Consider the following 19,029-nt stretch of genomic DNA (forward strand, 5'->3'; position numbering starts at 1 on the left):
CCTCAGCCACCCTTGACTCTGCTTCATTCCCTCACAATCATAGATCGGCAGTCAGAGCACAGCGTGCCAAGGCAAACATGGCTGCCAATAATGGGCGGTCATGGCTAGCTTTTTACCTTACACCTTCCCCAGTATAACTTCTGCGTTGCTTTTCAAGTGGAAAATCCCACTCTGGTTATACACGCTAGCACCTCTAGGGAAAAATGGCATGGAAGAGAGAGCAAAGATAAGTCCTGGGGCCCCACCTCCTGTGGGAGCACACAGATACTGCTGTGGCTGTAAAGATTCTCTGGGCAGCGGGGCAGAACCCTCCCACCCCCACCCCAGCTACAGAATGGGAGCGCGCTCAGTAGCAAGCCCATCAGATTTGTCAGAGCAAGTCTGGCACAGCCTCCGTGCGTCCAGCAGAGGGCACCAGGGGCCAGGCTGAATAAGCACGCGGATCCTGGCGTAAACCTTATTCTGAGGACAAGATAATCCTTTGCCTGGTGGCTGTGCTGGTCAATTAACTTTCACTTAAAGGCCCTGGCCTGTTTGAGTATGGGAAGCCCCAGGCCCCGCTGTAGCTGGGAATTCTTACTAAATGGAATGCATCCCATCCTGAGAGTTTGGGGGAGGAGAGGAGGTGACAAGAGAGCGAGAGCCCTCCCCAGCCTGGACAGTCATCCCTTCTCAGAATTCGATTTCTTCTGCCGCTGGATCCAATCACTAGGACTCTTTCTGGTCCCCTTTAGAAACTGTACCTGCTCCTGGTTCCTTTCTCAGCCCCTAACTCATTTTCTCTCTTTCTCTCTGATTTTACAACCCACTATCCTATATAGCCGTTCCTAGGTCCCATCCCTAACTCCTTCCCTATCTTAAGTGTGTATTGCCATTGCTCTTACCCCCATTCTCTGGACTCCTATAGACCCCTCTTTTCCAGGTTCAGAACTTGACCCTCCGAACACAGCAGACACCAGCTGCAGCAGCCTCGGGCCCTACCCCCACTCAGCCTGTCCTGCCCAGCTTGGCCCTGAAACCCACGCCAGGTGGTAGCCAGCCTCTGCCTACCCCGTCACAGGGCAGAAACACCGCTCAGGGTTCCCCCGCAGGTGCCAAGCCTGGCATAACTGACGGTGTGATGGAGCCAGTCAAGAAAGGAGATGGTAACAACGGTGTGCCAGGGAGCATGGAGGGCCGGGCTGGGCTCAGCCGGATGGTGCCCGCTGTGGCTACCCACCCCCTCGTCGCACCAGGTAAGGGCTCCGGGAACAAGGATCCTATCCCAGAAAACTCACGAGCACCATGGGGTAGGGGGAAACTTCCAAACGTTCCTTTTTCCCATGGACATGCTAAGATACCAGCCCTGCGTCTCTCTTGCCTCTCCCAATCCTGAGAAATTCACCAGCTCCTGGTTCTGTACCCGCCTCCTTCTAGCTTGAGAGAAGGAAGCGGCAATCATTTGGAACACGAATCCTTCGCGATGGGCACGGGGGTGAATCTCGGAGTTCACGCTCATAGCTCTTAGCCTTGAAAGAGTGGAGGTTGGCAGCTGGACTAGGTTGAAATTCTCTAGGGGTCGGCAAAAAGGACAGGGGCCCACCAGATGCACATCAGAACCACTCAGGGAGATGAGGAAGCGGGAAGTTGATTTTTTCATCATTCGGCAGACATTTGTCTGCCGGTTATGTTGCCAGTTCTGGATGCAAAGAGATAATGAGACTCGGGCCCTGCCCTCCAGGGAGGGCGCTGTCTGGGAGGGAGACAGGTACGGTTCAGTACAGTGCGGCCATCATACCCGGGAGCTCTGGGCACTTCAGGAGCACAGGGGAACTATGCAGCTCGGGGGAGGGGATCCAAAAAGCCTTGCCAGTGAGGGTGACACTTGAGAAAAAAATTCTAGAAGATTAAAAAAATAAAAATAGACTACTTGTGAGGCAGATTGGGGGGGTGGGGGGATGACTCAGCATTCCCGGAGGCTAGACCTTGCTTCCTGCCTGCTAGCATTCTCCCAGCCATGCCTCCTAGAGGCAATCTTTCATTTAGAAAAGCTACTGAGAAAGGCACCTGGGTGGCTCAGTCGGTTAAGCATCTGACTTTGGCTCAGGTCATGATCTTGTGGTTGGTGGGTTCTAGCCCAGTGTTGGGCTCTGTGCTCACAGCTCAGAGCCTGGAGCCTGCTTCAGATCCTCTTTCTCTCTCTCTCAAAAATAAATAAACATTAAGGAAAAAATATTAATTTAAAAACAAAGAAAAGAAAAGCTGCAGAAAGCCTAGCCTTACCAGTCTAGGGAATCAGACCAAGCTGTTAGACCATGGAAATAAATATGGTGAGAGACCACATGGCTTTGCATTAAAGAGAAAATCACCCAGGTCACATCCCTGAGGTAACCACTTACCCTCTGTCCTCATCCAGACCGTTTTACCATCGAATTTCACCTGCATTTTTTCTTTCTTGAGAACCTATGTATGCCGGTTACTAGATTAATCAAGATGGTCAAAATACCTAACTGAGTGAGCAGTCAGCAGGAGGGAGCCAGATATATATAAGTAAATCCACTCAATTTCATAAATTCTGTTATAGAGTAAGTCCCAGGTAAATGTGGGCACACACAGCCAGCTTGCTGCGAGGAGCACAGGCCAGAGATCCTGTCTCTGAGAGGAAATGGCACGTGAGTCTTGAAGTATGAGCAGTTCACCCTACAGACGATGTCGGAGGAGGTATTCAAGACAGAGGAAGGCACAAATCCAGTGTCATGATAGTGAGCAAGGAAGAATCTCAGCTAAAGTCCTTTGTTTACCTTTTTGAGGTTTCAAGGACCAAAGGTTGGTTAATCTCCACCTTCTGGCAGTCACTGCTAAGCTGAGGAAGGCAGCCCCCTACAGAGACCTCCCTGCCCTGTGACTCCAGATGTTTCTCACTGTCTGGCATTGCCTTCTTCAGAGATCAGTCCAGCCTCCTCTTACAGAGAAAGAAACTAGGCTCAAAGGGTAAATGTTGGAGGTCTTACAATGAGTTGACGCCAGCTTGGACTAGGGCGAGGACCCCAAATTACCACTTGTGTCTTCCCATTCAAGCTACAAATCGTACTTCCTGAGAACCCCATTCCCGCCCAAGCCAAAATGTAGCCTCTCCCCAGATCTAAGCCAGCCCCCTAGATTCTAAGGACTTTCCAAAAGAAAGACCAGTTCTTGAGTTCTTCCTACAGGTGCTAGGCAACCTGGATCTCAAGAAAGCCAGGCAGAAAGGGGACCACCACTGATAAAACATCTACTGTACACTAGACCATACACTAGCCTTTTTTTTTTTTAACATTTATTCATTATTGAGAAACAGAGAGAGACAGAGCATGAGCATGGGAGGGGCAGAGAGAGGGGGAGACACAGAATCTTAAGCAGGCTCCGGCCCTGAGCTGTCAGCACAGAGCCCGATGCAGGGTTCAAACCCACAAACGGTGAGATCGTGACCTGAGCCAAAGTCAGATGCTCAAGCGACTGAGCCGCCCAGAGGCCCCCCACTAGCCTTTTTTTTTAAGTTTATTTATGTATTTATTTTAAAAGAGACAGAGATAGCGTGAGTGGGGGAAGGGCAGAGAGAGAGAGAGAGAGAGAGAGAGAGAGAGAATCCCAACCAAGCTCTTTGATCTCATGAACCGTGAGAACATGACCTGAGCCAAAACCAAGAGTCAGACACTTAACCAACTGAGCCATCCAGGCACCTCCATACACTAGGCATTTTTATGCACACCACCCCTTTTAACCTTCGAAAGAGCCCAGTAAGGTAGCTGTGTTTAACCATTTGCAGATAAGAAGACTAAAGCTCAGAAACATCACTCAAGAACTTATTACATAAGCCACTTGAAGTCACATAAGTAGTAAGTGGCAGAATCTGGAACCAATTCCGTGGCTGGCTTAGCCAGATTCTGTATTCTTTTTTTTTTTTATGCTTACTTATTTTTGAGAGAGAGACAGAGTGTGAGCAGGGGAGGGGCAGAGAGAGGGGAGACACAGAATCCAAAGCAGGGTCCAGGCTCTGAACTATCAGCACAGAACCCGATGTGGGGCTCGAACACACAAACCATGAGATCATGACCTGAGGCGAAGTGGGTGCCCTAACCAACTAAGCCACCCAGGCACCCCCAGATTCTATATTCTTAATCATTAAGCCATATTTGCCTCTTTCATTTAGTACAGTAATTTGAGGCTTTCCTAGGCCTTTCCTGTTCCCGACCCCAAACTCAAAAAAAGTCTGATGATTCTAAGTTCTGCAGTTTACAGTAGAGTCTAGTGGGGAGCCTTCTTCTCTTCAACCTTGCAAGGTGAACCCCAGTGAATTACATGCTGAGGTCAGGGCCCCGGGCATGGCCTGGGATTAGGGGTATGTGTCTTCACACGATACAGAGAGCGGTGGCTCCACAGAACTTTCCTGTGGAGCAGCTGTGAGCCGCATCTAGATCACACAAATCAGTGGGCTTTGCACGGTTCCTGCCTCCTACCAGCCCGTCCCATTCTTTCTTTCTCCTTCCACCCCTTCCTCTCTGTAAGCCCTTGTTTCTACTGCCCCACCCCCACCACCCAAATGGAAGGCAGTGGGGAGGGTTAGGATACCCTAGATCCTCTCAGGGCCTCTGGAACAAAAAACAAGTGGAACAAAAAACAAACCGGAAATAATTCTTATGACCTGGTGGGGGCAGCCTGGAGCAGCACCTGCCCTGGGCTCCTGGGCAGAGGTAACTTCTGGCCTCCTGCCCAGCCAACCCACTGTAGAGGAACGGAGGGATCAGAGCGTGTGCACATGCGTGCGTGCGTGTGCGTGTGCGTGCGTGTGTGTGTGTGTGTGTGTGTATAAGAGAGAGAGAGAAAGGGGGCGGGTGGCGGGTTTTGTTGGTTATTGGAGCATTTTCGAGCTGGCTGGCTGGTTGCCCCCAGTGAGAATAACCAGTGGAGACCTGAGGTGGGGGGCAGTGGGGGATCACAGCGGAGAGGAATGTGTCCCCCTGGGGGCCATGTCCTCCCAGAACAGGCAAATGCTGTAGTCCCAGCTGGGACTGCTCCCACTGACAGCTGTTTGGGGGCAAAGCCCCTCCCCCATGGCGAGCTCCCCGCTGTTCCTGCTCCTGTCACCTTGGCAACCAGCTTCTTTAGGATCTGCAAATAGAAAAGGTCCCTTATGCCCTGAAAAGGGGTGGGCTGGTAGGTGGGGGAGGGGAGTAAGGGGTGGAGAGCAGAGTCTAAGAGGTTGGGCTTCTCGGAAATTCAAGGACTGAACCAGGGAGGGCAGAAGTGGGGCAGGCAGCAAGGTCCCGTAGGCCTGGCCTCCAGAGAAACCGAGACCTAAGGAAGCTGGGCCACAGCAACGCACAGGAGGCCTGGTTCTTAGAGGCCTCATTCCAGGGGATAAACTCAGGGCCCTTGGGTGCACACTCAGGCCCCAAGGCGAGAAAGTTGCTGACCAGGAGATAGATGCCGTGAAAACAAGAGAACTGACAGATCACGGAAAATTCTAGACCCTTTTCCCACAATTGTGCTCCAGATGCCAGGTCTTTGTTCTGTCTCCTCATCCGTCCTAAGGTCTCATCAGAGTAGAGAAAATTCTCTGCTGGGAAGGCCTGCCACACAGCGGCTTTGTTTCATCACAGACAGGGGTTTGTGTCAGGGAATAGTGATTTCTGTCTGTGATAGGCCTGACAATGTGATGCTTGCTGATTCTAGGACTCTTGGGGACCACATTTCTCTCCCACAGCAGCTGTCCAACTGTGAGGTAGACATGTTTACTTAGAGAATCCAATAAAAACAAAACATACAAGTGGGCTCATTATCTAGCTGGAGTCAAAATTCCCAACAATTTGATGTTAAATGTCGTGCAGCCAGCCATGAAGGTCATTTCTACTATCCACTGTAGGACCAAATTTAGATTACCAACAAGTTCCTCTTTATGTCAGGAGAAAAAGTCTAGAGGGTATCAGTGGAGGAGTTTTATAGTTTGCTTAACGTACCTCATTACGGGTGTGCACACATGTGCACACTCGTGTGTGTGTGTGTGTGTGTGTGTGTATGTACGGTAAGAGAGACAGACAGACAGAGACAGAGGACAAGAGTACCAGCTGTGATACACAGAGGGTGTTGGAGCTGTTGAGCCTTCCTTCTTTCCTGAAATCCTTCACCCTAGGCTCCTATTTCATTACCTCCATGGATTGTTGCCAGCAAATAATAATAATTACCAGCTAATGAACGACCGTGTCCCAGGCACTGTACTAAACACCTCACCTACATATCTTATTTAATCCTAGCCATGATTATCCCATTCCCCAAATGAAGAAGATATGGCTCAGAAAGACTAATTAACTGTCATCCCCAAATAGTTTCTCTCTGTCTCTTTAATTGTTGAGTTCGGCTCAACAAATACTCACTTAGCACCTATTATGTGCCAAACATAATGCTAACCATATGGGAGTTGCAGAGATGAACAAGAGTTTAAATTCTAATTGGGGTTGTAGAAATCTGAGTTGTGCCTGGAAAATGAGTAAGTTTCAAGAACGGAACAGAAGGAGGATGATCTCAGCTGGCACCGGCGGGCACCTAAGCCCAGAATGGCCGTGTGTGCCTATGACCATCTGTGCGTGTAGATGGGGCCCACTCCTCCCTCCTTTCCCCCTGCCCCACTGCCTTTAGCTGTGGGACTCCCAAAAGGCTCGGTCCCATCCGCCCGGTGTTTTACTCCAACACTTACCCCCTCAGGGAGCTGTCCATTCTTACATTTCAGACACCTACCGCCTGTCTGCGGATGACCTCTCAACAGGCGTCCATCCCTGTCTTCCTTCCCCCTCCCTGTAGATTTCCTGTCTACGGGATATTCCCCCTTGGATATCCCCCTTCCTGCATACACATCTTTAAAATGTACAGAATTCGTAAGCAAAACAAAATCCAAAACCTGGATGTCTTCCTCTCCAGAAAGATCCCCTTTCCCAGTTTCCCAGCCACCGCCTGCAGTCATGAGCTACTCTTATACCCCAGGTTCACAATCTCAGGGTTATTTTGACTTCGTTTGCTTGTGCCACAGAGGCAGTGTTATAATGGGAAAAGCATGGGCTTCAGAGTTAGATCTGGTTTCAGACCCCAGCTTCCCTGCTTACTGGTTTTATGACCATCATCAAGTCACTTAATCTCTGTAAACCTCAATTTCCTCACCTATAAAACAAAGATGATTGCACTTCCCACAGACTGTAAAGATGAGTGCAGTGGGCTGCAGGGGTGACCAGCACGGAGTAGGCTCACGACAGATCGGAGCTCCCTTCCCTTCTCAGTCCTGCCTTCCAACACCACCCAGCTCATCGCCAGGCTCTGACGATCCTTCCTCTGTGTTGGCTCCCTGCTTCGCTCCATGCCTGCCGCCTGTAAGTGGCTTAACTAATGGCCAGGAATCCCTACTCACAGCTGCTAGAATCATCTTCCTCAGAGAATGTTATTTCTTTCTTGTTTAGAAACCTTCCCTGTGTCTTTATTTCCTATGTTATCAGTTGCAATGCCTAGCCTGTAAGAGGGACTCAATAAATAGCATATTAATGACTTCTGATAAGACTGACTCTGACTCTGTGGGGGCTGCAAGACCCCCCACATTGCCTGCCGAACCCCTCTAATTGCTCATGGCTTCCTTACACAGATCTTCTGCCTCCTCTCCCTGGCTCCTACTTCACCTGTCCATACCTTTTACCTCCTTGTCTTCTGGTATAACACTCCTTTGTCATTGGCCTTCCCTCCGAGATTACCTCCAAAGGCCTGAACAGCCTCCAACTAATATTCCAAGGCCCCGGCTTGCCATTTTACTTGGGGCCTCCTGACCTGTATTACTTACTTGCCCATCAGCATTTTTGAGTGTTATGTGTAAGGCACCATGCCTCATTTGTCAGGTAAAGTCAGTTTTCCCTTCACGCACTGCATTCCAGAAGTCAATTGGAAACTGGTCCCAGTTCTTGTAAAATGGGAACACTGCCCGTGTGCCTCGTAGCCTCATTGTTATGAATAAATGAGATTCAAATCACAAAACTGCCTTGAGAGGCTCAAAGTGACATGCAAAGAGGAGGCCGTATTTCAAGAATAGCTTCCATTTGATGAGCATCTACTAGGTATGAGCAAAGGCAGTGGACCTTTTCGTGATTCAAACATAATATTCCAGGGACACCTGGGCAGTTCAGTCGGTTAAGCGTCCGGCTCTTGGTTTCGACTCAGGTCATGATCTCACGGTGCATGAGTTCAAGCCCCATATAGGGCTCTGGGCTGACAGTGGAGAGCCTACTTGGGATTCTCTCTCCCTCTCTCTCTCTCTCTCTCCCTTCTCACTCTGCCCCTCCCTTGCTTGTGCTCCCTCTCACTCTCTCAAAATAAATAAATTAATTTTTTTAAAAAAAACCTTAATATCCCATGTGATGCTAACATCTACTCTATGTGGTATGTATTACCACTTACAGAACAGGAAATCAAGATTCAGGGAGGTTGAGTGTCTGTCTAAGGCTGCACAGTCTCTAGATGGCAGAACCAAGATGTGAACCCAGATCTGACTCCAAAATCCACGCCGGTAGCCACTGCTGCTGTTCGGCCGTCCCTCTGCCAAGGGTCAGGTGGGGGCAGGGATGCAGAAACCAGCTTCTTTTTTAATGCTCCAAGCTGCCTTATAAGGAATTCTTCTCACAGAGGATATTTGGTAGTTTTGCCAGGCGGCTGCAGAGCAGGCTCAGAGACATCAAGGCATAGGCAGGCCACCCCAGAGTGCCCCGGCAGTCAGCTGCCCTGTTTTCATAACCTAGTTTCTTCTTACAGAGAAACTTCCCTTAGGCTCCACTTCCCCCTCAGACTCCCACCCCTCAGCACAGAGGGACCACATCATAGAAACTTCATGTGGCTACTGCTCTAGGTTCTTCTAAAAGGAGCTTCCCTGTCTATCTGTGTGTGTGGAGCTCTGACCTCGAGGGTCAGCCTCAATCTGTTACTCCTGAGGCCTGATCCCATGAGACCTCTTCAGAGAAGAGCAGCCTCTGGCAGGTGCTAGCCTAATCTAGACCCTTCCTAAAACAGCCTCCCCTTCTGGCCCCTCTTCTATAGAGGCCCTGAGTTCAGCTGTACAGGATGCCCTACAGGTGCCTGAATGCATCAGGGTATCTTATATCATCTTCTTTGCCCTGAGTCATCTTTTTGTGTTTTTTTTTAAGTTTGTTTATTTTTTTTAAGTTTATTTATTTTGAGAGAATGCGCAAGCACAAGTGGGGAAGGGGCAGGGAGAGAGAGAGAGAATCCCAAGCAGGCTCCTCCCTGTCAGCACACAGCCTGATGTGGGGCTCGAACCCATGAGCCACGAGATCATGACCTGAGCCGAAACCAAGGGTCAGACGCTTAACCCACTGAGCCATCCAGGCGGCTCTTAACTCTGAGTCATCTTAAACGTTTCCTCCAGGAAGCCTTCTCTGCTCTCCTCAAGCTGAATCCCCTCTTCTGTGTTCTCGATACCCTGTGCTTATCTCCTATCATAACATCTACCAAGATATGCCGAGTAAATGCCTCTTTTACTAGACTATAGTGTATTCTAGGGACCATGTTTCAGCCAGTACCAAACTTAGTACTTGGTTTGTAGCAGGTGCTTGCTAATGTGTGTTGAGTGAATGAATGGTTCAAAGTATCTTTTCATTTTCTAATCCGTGACAAGTAGTGGGCAGCCAAGAGTTATGTCATCCTCTCTCATGGCATCCCTCCCCTCCCCAACCCAGAGACCAGGTCACTCCAGTAACCCTAGTCCATCAGAGCAGAGCCTAGATAAATAAGTATAAAAGAAAGCCTGCCACCCATGAGGAGATGTTTGCAGCTCCCAATATTTTGGGACAAGAGTCTCAGCATTTCTGGGGCAGTGAGCTGTTTCCTGCGTACTTGGAGCCTTGAGATCAATAGAGATTAATTATTGATGCATTCTGACAGCGGATGCAATGAAGGGGACCAGCCAGTAATCCCTCCTGCCTGGGGGACCTTAATCCTCTTGTGGCTAACAACCAACCGGGTTGGGAGCAGTGAACTGGCCTCTTGAGATTCTAAGGAGAGTGTTCAAGGTTAGAGCACCAGACGGGAAGATGAGCATCGCCTAGACTCTCTCTTTCTAGCTTACACTTGACCGCTGGACACGATGGTACAAAGCAGAGACCTTGGTGTAGCTCAGAGAAAGGGAAGAGTTCCCTTGGCTGTAACTCCTCTCTCTTTCTAGGCTCTAATTTGTGGAGGTCCTGGGCCTGCCCCTCTCATGCTCCATTACAGAAAGGGCAGATGGGGCCTTCCAAAGTGGTGGTTGGGGTCCCATGGAAGCTATCCTTTTTTCCTTAGGAGCAGTGGACTTTACACAGGAGGGGATGGGGGAGCCACAGTGGGTCCAGGGGAGAAATGAAGCTCCTGGGCATTAGGAAAAATTAAAGAAAAGAAAAAAGAGACTTCTGTGCATTAACATTTGATGAGCTGATATGCCCAAAGCTAGCTGTAGGGAAGAAGGACATGGCCTACTCCAGTATCATGGCTGCACTCCGATATTACCCTTAACCATCCCACACTGAGCGGGAGCTCAGAGTAGAGGGAGTACCATTCATTGGTCTTATCATGATCACTAGCAGGCATTCACTAAGCATCTCCAAACATGTAGAGTATCATGCTGGACAATGCAGAAGGCAAAAGACACATAAAACTTTCCGGCTAAATTAAAGCACGTCTATATATATATATATATATATATATATATATATATCACATTTATCTATTTTTGAGAGACAGAGCATGAACGGGAGAGGGGCAGAGAGAGAGAGGGCAACACAGAATCCGAAGCAGGCTCCGGGCTCTGAGCTGTCACTACAGAGGCCGACGCAGGGCTCGAACTCACGGATCGTGAGTTCATGACCTGAGCTGAAGTCAGATGCCTAACTGACTGAGCCACCCAGGTGCCTCAAAAAACATCTCTTAAATTAAAAAAAGAATAAGAGTAAAAAAGAAACAGAGAACATGCCTTTGGAAAAGGATAGGTGGGTAGATAGGAGGCACACACACATAAAAGTGTCCCCGTTTCATTTCATCTAGGACACCACTGATTGTGAGGTGCATCACTATTTTACTGAACTCTAAGGAGGAAAAGCACGGCCAGTTGACCCAACAGCAACCGCGATACGCATGCCAATTCAAAGGATGCTGTGTTAAAAGGAGAAGGGGAATAAGAATCAATTTTTAAGAATCAAGGAAACACGTATACAAGAGAGTACATGTTAAATCACAAACGAATCCAAACAAACAATAAAAACTTTCAGGAATTCTGAGGGGAAACCCATAATTGAGGGTTAGGGCAAAGAGGGAGACAACAGGAGCTGAGGCTGAGCCAAAGAAGCTTAAGCCTTGGATCACTGAAGCAGAAGGAGGGCATTCCAGAAAGTGGAAGCACCAAAATCAAAGCGAACCAGGCACGCTAGGATAGGATGTTTTATGGACAGCAAGTAGAGCAGTTGAGGGGGTAGGGTTGTGAGTTAGTGTAGGAAGGTCATGAGCAGGGGTTGGACAGGAAGAGGGTCCTCAATAGCCAGGATGCTGGCTAAACCAAAATGATCTGTGGGTTTATATCCCTCTCTTCCGTGCTCTGGCCCTGAAGAGGGAAGCTTCTGTGGGACAGAGTCCCACCATGTTGTCATTCATTCATTCATTCCCCAATACTGATTGAGCATCTGCTAAATTCAAGGTTCTTTGGAGGAAACAAATGAAGCCCATAACTTCTGCCTCCTAAAGGAGGTAAGTCATTTACTGAAATAACTAAGAAATAGGTATCATCGTTACCCCTTTTAAAGACGATGACACAGAGGTCCAGAGAGGTCAAGTAACTTGCCCGGCGTCATACTGCTGGTAAGTGCAGAGCTAAGATTCAAATCCAAGCACTTTGACTCTAGAGCTTACACTTGACCGCTGGACACACTGCATCTCTGAGGCGGGTGCAGAGCAGAGAGACCTTGGTGTAGCTCAGAGAAAGGGAAGAGTCCCCTTGGCTGTAAAGGCAGGGAAAGGATGACGAGGATTTGATTTGTGTGACATTCTGTACAGGGGACAGTGAGTAGTAGATTGCTCTGATCAAAGAAATAATAAAAATTCAAACGTTGTAAAGAGATCTTGAATGCCAAGGGCTTTAGACAACAGACAAAGGAGGATCCCTGATGGCTTTTAATCAGGGGGTCAGATCTGTGCACTAGGAAGATTAACTCGCAAAAGAAAGATTAATTTGCAATCCATAAGATGGATTATAGAGAGAAGAAACGGAAATCAGAAAGACCAATTAGAAAGTTATTGCAATACTTTACATAAAAGGCCTTTTGACCCAGGATAATGCCAGAGCTAAATCATGGTCTTTGCTTTTTATTAACCTCAAAAAGTTATGGGTGTACACTCCTCCAAAATACCTTCAGTCTTTTTTGATCTGTGAACTTATCTAAGCCTTCATGAGCTTTGTTTCCAGCCGAACCATACAGTAGCATCATCGGTTCTAAAACGTGTCCAGCTTTCCATGAGCAGCGCAGAGGGGAGAGAGGGGAGGCCCTGGGATAGTGGGCCAGCAGATGTGCATTGTCCCCAACTGTACTCGACAGCTAGAACCCTTTCCCTCTCGAATCTTCTCACCACCTTATGAATCCCGAATTTTCCACTACTTTCCTACGATAGCCACCCCCACCAGATCAGAGCTGGGACAGACTCCTGTGCTCACCTCCCCGAAACCTCCTGTTTCAGATAAAACTCTGAATCCCTGAGAAGGATCAGGACCCGCCTCGGGCCGCACAGCCTGGGAGTAGCGGACACACTCCTGATGCTCGGCTCCCTGCCCTGCACCTTCGCCAGCTCTCACCTCAGAGGGGCAACCGTGGAACGACTGTCCCCGGGGCAGGGATCCATGACCTTATACTGAGAGACAGAAGGATTTGCTTGCGTTTTCAGTGATAGTACCTGTCTTTCTGCAGGTCTTTTGGGCCCCTCGAACCTAACAGGGCACCGCGTGGCATCTTCGGTATCTCTCTGGTGCCTTCTCGACAGCCATCTTAAAAAGTCCTGATTGTTCAGTTTGCCTGATTAACAGTTTTGTCTGATGGTTAAGTTTTGTGCTATTCAGTGTGGAATTGGGAGATAAGGCTTAAGTTGGAGGGCAGGGGCAACTTATCATCACCAAATGCCTGCTGGCAGTTTCCATGTGATGTTCCACCATCACCCCAAACCTAGCGAGTTCCCCTCCAGAGTTTCCCTCTTCTGTATTCAGTGTCATCCAACTCTAGCCTGTGAGCTGTCTCTTTTCTCTCTCTCAGCCTACAGCAGTCAGCCACCTGTGGACCACATTGTTTTCCTTTAACACCTCTTATTTCCTTTCCCCTCCCTTCCCCTCCCTTCCCTTCCCTTCCCCTCCCGTCCCTTCCCCTCCTTTCTCCTCCCCTCCCTTCCCTTCCCCACCCTTCCCTTCTCCTTCCATCCCATTCCATTTCCATCCATTCTGATTGGCATTCTCCTTGGAACTCTGTGTTGGGCTGTGATGAGACAGTGTGTGTAAATAGACAAAATTTAAGGAAGAAGTCCCCTCCCCCCACTCTGAAATCTGCTTGCTTTGCACCTGTAAGGATCATAGGATCCTTTTAAAATGTTAGCTCAGGATCCCAAATGCGCCTTTATCCCTATTGGCTGGGAGCCTTTGGTTGTAAAAATCCATTTGCGAGCTTCCAGCTGTGACCCTGTACATTTGCAAGGCACAGCCTGTCTCCGGTGGCTCCCCTCCAGCCGAGGGAGCCTTTGTGGAGGGCCCTGTGAGGCAACACATATTCAGCTGAGCTGCCCTCACGCTAAGCTAAGCCCGCCCGGATGCCACGAGACAGAGTGGGGAGGAAGGACAATCAATCTCTGAGCCGGATTTCTGAATCCCTACTGTATACAAGGGATGAGCTGGACGCTGAACGGATTACTAAAAAAGTATAAGAATCATCACCTCCAAGAGTGGCCCTGGTTAAAACGGGGGAAGAAAAAGCTAGTAACACATGACAACAAATGAATTCCAGTTCAGGACAAGAAGTTTATTTCTGTAGCACCTATCTGATGTCAGGCATTATGCCAGGCTCTGGCTAAAGATACAGGATAGTTTCGGACCACGAGGGGTCCGTGATCTTGAAGGGAAGGGAGCTAAGAAGCACAATGCACTGTGACATACGTTCTTGTGATAGACGTAAGTCCAGGGGCCTTTGAGAACCAAAACCGAAATTGAAGTTATCATTTTAATTATAGCTAGAAACTGTTGAGCATGACCATATGTCAGGCACTGTGCTATGAACAGTATGCCACTTGTTTTTCTCATTATATTCACACAGTTTTTTCTCATTTCATCCTTACAACAACTTTCTGGGCGGGAACTATTTTTATTTCCGACTTTCAGACAAGGAAGCCGAGCCCTCGAGAGGTTAAACAGCTAGCCCGGGGTCCCCCTGTATATAACAGAAGGAACCAGAAGTCCAGCCCTAGTCTGGCCCCTGCCAGAGTCTAGGGCTCTCTGTGCAATTGGCTCTTCCTGGAGGAGGCCCAGCCTGGACAGAGCCAGAGGGTATGAATGAATAATCAGAGCTGGGCTGCGTGATGCGGGGGGGCCACAGAGATCGCAGGCTGGGAGAAAAGCGAGCGAAGGGCACAGAGGAGAGAGAGCACAGGGCACCCTGTAGAATCCAGTGTTCCTCCGAACGGCAGGCATGGTCCAAGAAGGCTTCACAGAGGAGGTGAGCTCTGCTTTGGGCTTTGAGGGGCAGCCCAAGGGAACAGTGTTCCAGCGCAGGAAGAAGGCAAGGAAGCAGAGATGGTTGCTCCGGGCCAGTGGCCAGGCAAGGCTCTCGGTGAAAGCTGAAAGAGATCGAAGCATGAGACCTTGAGTTTGGGAAGCCATCGTGATTTGGAGGTGGGAGGGGACACAGAAGAAGATGAGGTCAAGCCGTGTCCCCTGACCTGCTCTTCCCCCCCCTTCAGCCTATGCCCAGCTGCAGCCCCACCAGCTTCTCTCGCAGCCGCCCTCGAAGCACCTGCAGCCCCAGTTCGTCCTCCAGCAGCAGCTCCAGCAACCACCACCGCAGCAGCCGCAGTCACGGCTCCAAGCCCAGCCCCAGCCCCAGCTCGCGTCGGTGCCCCCCAGCCCGGCCCCGCAGCCCAGCCCCGAAGCCCATGCCATGCCACTAGGCCCAGTCACACCCGCCCTGCCCCTGCAGTGCTCCGCGGCCAACCTGCACAAGCCTGGCAGCGCTCAGCAGTGTCACCCTCCCACGCCGGAAGCTGGGCCCCACAATGGATACCCTGAGGGCCTGGCCCACACCCCTCAACGCAGGCTCCAGCACGCTTCGGCTGTCATCTTACAACTGCAGCCCGCTTCACCAGCGGTGAGTAACCCAGTGCCCGGGTCCAAGGAATGAACGGGGGGACACAGCTCGGGCAGCCCCCGGCCCCCGTTCGGATGTGTTTTTGTTGAAGTCCTCTCTGGGTGTTCTAAGAAAAGGGGCCCCTGCCTACTTTGGGGCTGGCGGAACCTTAAAGTCCTCGCGCGGTGCCCCAAATCCTCAGGAAACGGGGAAGTATCCAAGGACGTAGAGGCAATTTATGGGATGGTCTCTGTCGTGTGCCTTAACAGCCCCAGCAGTGCACCGTGGATGACTGGAAGGAAGCGGCACCGGGGGAGAAGAGTGTGCCCGAGACTCGGGCTGGCCCATCACCACATCCGCAGGCTATCATCACTGCCATCCCTGGAGGCCTGTCCACCCCCAAGAGCCCTAACATCCAGCAGTCCCCAGCTCATGGTATGAAGTGGAGCGGGGCCCTCGAGGGAGGGGGCAGAGTCGGCCCTCCTTGCCATCTCCTGGCACATTTCACTTGGGCCTCTAGCACGGGCGGGTAAATCACCGCAAGCCCACGAGGCAACTCGGAAGCTGGGGAGGTGGAAACAGAGAAGGGGAAGGGGGAGGATGAACCAAAGATAAGGAAAGGGGACCCAGAAGATATGAAAGGATAGTGAAAAGAGAGTTGAAAGTTCTAGACCCAGGCTCTGAGGCCTACATGTCATTGCTGTCAGATGTCATTGCATTCCCATATGCCAAGCTGAGGGTTCAGGCAGGTTTCTGGTTGTCTCAGTTCCCTGCTTCGTTTGGTAGGAGAGAGAGTTCTAGAAATTGGAAATCGGACAAATGGCTGCCATAGATCAAAGATACGGCAAATGCCTGGGGGAGCTAGAATGAGGTTCAGAATGAATTGTTCACGGAAAGCACCTTTGAAAGAACTGCCCAGCTCTGGGATGCCCATCCGTCTGTGAGCGCCCAGTGACAAGTGGCCCTTCTCCATGACTGGGTTTCCATCAGAGGATCCCTCGACCCTGACGGGAAAGTCACAGCATGACCTCTGCCTTCACAGAGGTCCCTTTGCCTTCCTTCCCTTCTCTGCTGGTGTGGACAGCAATCTTGGCTTGGATCTGTGACATTCTGAGCTGTGGGCCACCAACGAGTCAGGGAGGCAACTTCAGTCATCGGGCTAGGTGTGTGCCAGGAGCCAGGGTGGGGAGAGCCAAGAGGCAAAGAGTTTGGAAACTCAGGAGGGAGAAATGAGAAGAAAAGCACTTGGGGACAGAGTAGGGAAAAGGGCTATGAATGTCCTAGAAAGAATAGAGGATGAGATCAAGGAAAGGGAGAGCAAAAGAATGCAGAGAAAGAACATCAGGAAAATTAAAAGACAGGAAGGAGGCTATCTGTTCTCTTGACACGCATGCAATAATAAGGGGTTCACCAATTTGGAAAGCAGCCCATTCCACCGTGGAATTGCTCTAATTATCAGGAAGTTGCCCTTCAAATCGAGCCCAAATCAGTTCTCCTGGAATTTCCACCACTGGCTGTAACTGCCTTGTGAATTGTAACAGAGTCCATCTCCTGCATCTCCTGCAGTGTCTGTAGACAGTTACCATGCCTCTTTCCTCCCCCTCCCATTAAAAAAAGAAAAAAAAAAAAAAGGAAAATCTCCAGGTTTACATATCTGAGATCTTTTGCAGTTTTTTTTTTTTTTTTACCCATCCAATGTCAAGACCTCCCATTCCCACCATCTGCTCATTCTTGTTTAGCCACATTCTACCTTTTCATTAATTCTCCCAAAGTGTGAGCCCCAGAAGTAAGCACAGTAATTCCAAATATAAAAAGCCACCAGCCACCATAGGTTGGCACCTGGACCTCGCTTTATGAGCCTTTCGAGGGGCACAACTGTTTCCTAGAGCTGCATAGTATGGGAGAGGGGAACTGAGATTTGTTTGAACACCTACTGTGTGCCAAGGCCTGTTCTAAGATTTTCCTTAACTCACCCATGATACCCCTGGGAGGTAAATATTATTGTCCCCATAACTCAGAGGAGGGAATAGAAGCCTTTAGAGGGTCCAGGTCACACTGCTATTAAAGGGCAGTGCCCTGACTCAGACTCCACGTGTAACTCCCTCACCTTCCTTCATCGGCACAATACACCCAGAGCCCCACATTAGCTCCTCGGATGCAGGGGAATGATACCGTTGGTTCACAGAGCCCTGTGTCACCTGAATTCCAGAGGGTTGGGTCTGGGGGTTATTTTTTATTTTGTTTTTGAGGTTTCTTTTTACAGGGACTGCTATTATTCCGGGTCTCCTCAGTCTCAAGCTTGTACAATTTATATTTTAGCCAAAATATAGTTAATTATATTTGTTAAATGTTATCTCGTGAACTCAGCCCATAGTTCCTGCCTGGCAGGAAAATAGTAATAGTTAATAGCTAATATTTACTGAGCCTTCTCTGCCAGGCTTTTTGTGTATTTCCTCATTTAATCCTGACAGTAACCCTCTGAGACAGGAACTTTTATCATCCCCATTTTAAAGATAAGAAAACAGAGGTGCAGAGAGAATAAGGGAAGGGGCAGGAGTGTTTTATATCTGAGTTTTGTTATTTATTATATTAACTCTTCTGCTTAACTTTGCCATCTGTAAATTATATAGCATGTTCTCTTTGTCTTTAACCAATTTGCTGATAGAAATATTGAATAGGACCCGACTGAGGACACATGCTCTGTCTGCAGGTTGGTGATAATATACTTCCTTTGTTCAAGTACGTGTTTTCTAGCAACTCCTAAATGAACTGACGTTTGCCAAGCTTTCTCTATCTTTTCTATAAAGCTCTCAAAAATCTCTTTCTGAAATCTCTATATATAACAAGCATCCTGCTCTTGAGGTACTATCTCATGAGAGAAGTAAGCTTTGCACACTGGAAACAATTGTCAACCACCCAAGACTTAAGTATTTATCAATTCTGTATATGTTTGAATGCCTGCCCCATGCAAAGCACTGTGGGATGGGACATAATGCATAGAGAAATAAGGTCTGTGCCTGACCTTCAAAGAGCTTAGGTTCTGCTGAGAAAGACGAGACATGCACAGGAAGGAAACATACAATAAAACCCAAAATGTGATAAATGCCATAGAAGGATTATATGTAAGTGCTTTACAAGTTAAGAGGGAAAAGTAGAGGTTATCAGGGTAGATCGCGGGGAGGAAGGGACGTTGTTCTAGAGCAGGGATTGGCAAACTACATCCCAAGGGACAAATCCATCACACCACCAATTCCTGTAAACCATTTAACAATGGCTTTCACGTTTAAAAAGGTTTTTTTAAGAATCCAAAGAAGAATACTTCATGATATGCGAAAAGTATATGAAATCTAGATTTCGGTGTCTATAAATAAAGTTTTATTGGGAACACAGCCACACTTATTCATGGGTGTCATGTGTCTATGGCTATGTCCTGCTACAACAGCAGAGCTGAATACTTGCAACAGAAAAAGCATATCTTGCAAAATCTAAAATATTTGCTCTCTGGTTCCTTACGGAAAGTTTGCTGACCACTGTTCTTGAGTCCAAAGCTTGAAGGATAAGTGAGACCTAGACATGGAGAGTTGGGGAAAGGGCAATCTAGGGAGGGACTACAGGAGGTAAAGGTAGGGAGGCAGGAAAG

General features: G+C 49.0%; 1 protein-coding gene across 3 annotated transcripts in view; it reads left to right on the forward strand.

Moving 5' to 3' along the window:
• The window catches only part of PHC2 (polyhomeotic homolog 2), a 116,244-nt gene that overhangs the window by 70,350 nt on the left and 26,865 nt on the right, over positions 1 to 19,029 (forward strand). For all 3 annotated transcript variants that reach the window (XM_039231670.1, XM_039231685.1, XM_039231676.1), the window contains exons 7-9: positions 923 to 1,235; positions 15,007 to 15,410; positions 15,659 to 15,824. In XM_039231670.1, the coding sequence (XP_039087601.1) occupies positions 923 to 1,235; positions 15,007 to 15,410; positions 15,659 to 15,824 (883 nt within the window). The remainder of the gene's footprint in view (positions 1 to 922; positions 1,236 to 15,006; positions 15,411 to 15,658; positions 15,825 to 19,029) is intronic.

The sequence above is a fragment of the Hyaena hyaena genome, unplaced genomic scaffold (genome assembly GCF_003009895.1).
Source record: "Hyaena hyaena isolate Hyena2069 unplaced genomic scaffold, ASM300989v1 scaffold_3, whole genome shotgun sequence".
NCBI lineage: Eukaryota > Metazoa > Chordata > Mammalia > Carnivora > Hyaenidae > Hyaena > Hyaena hyaena.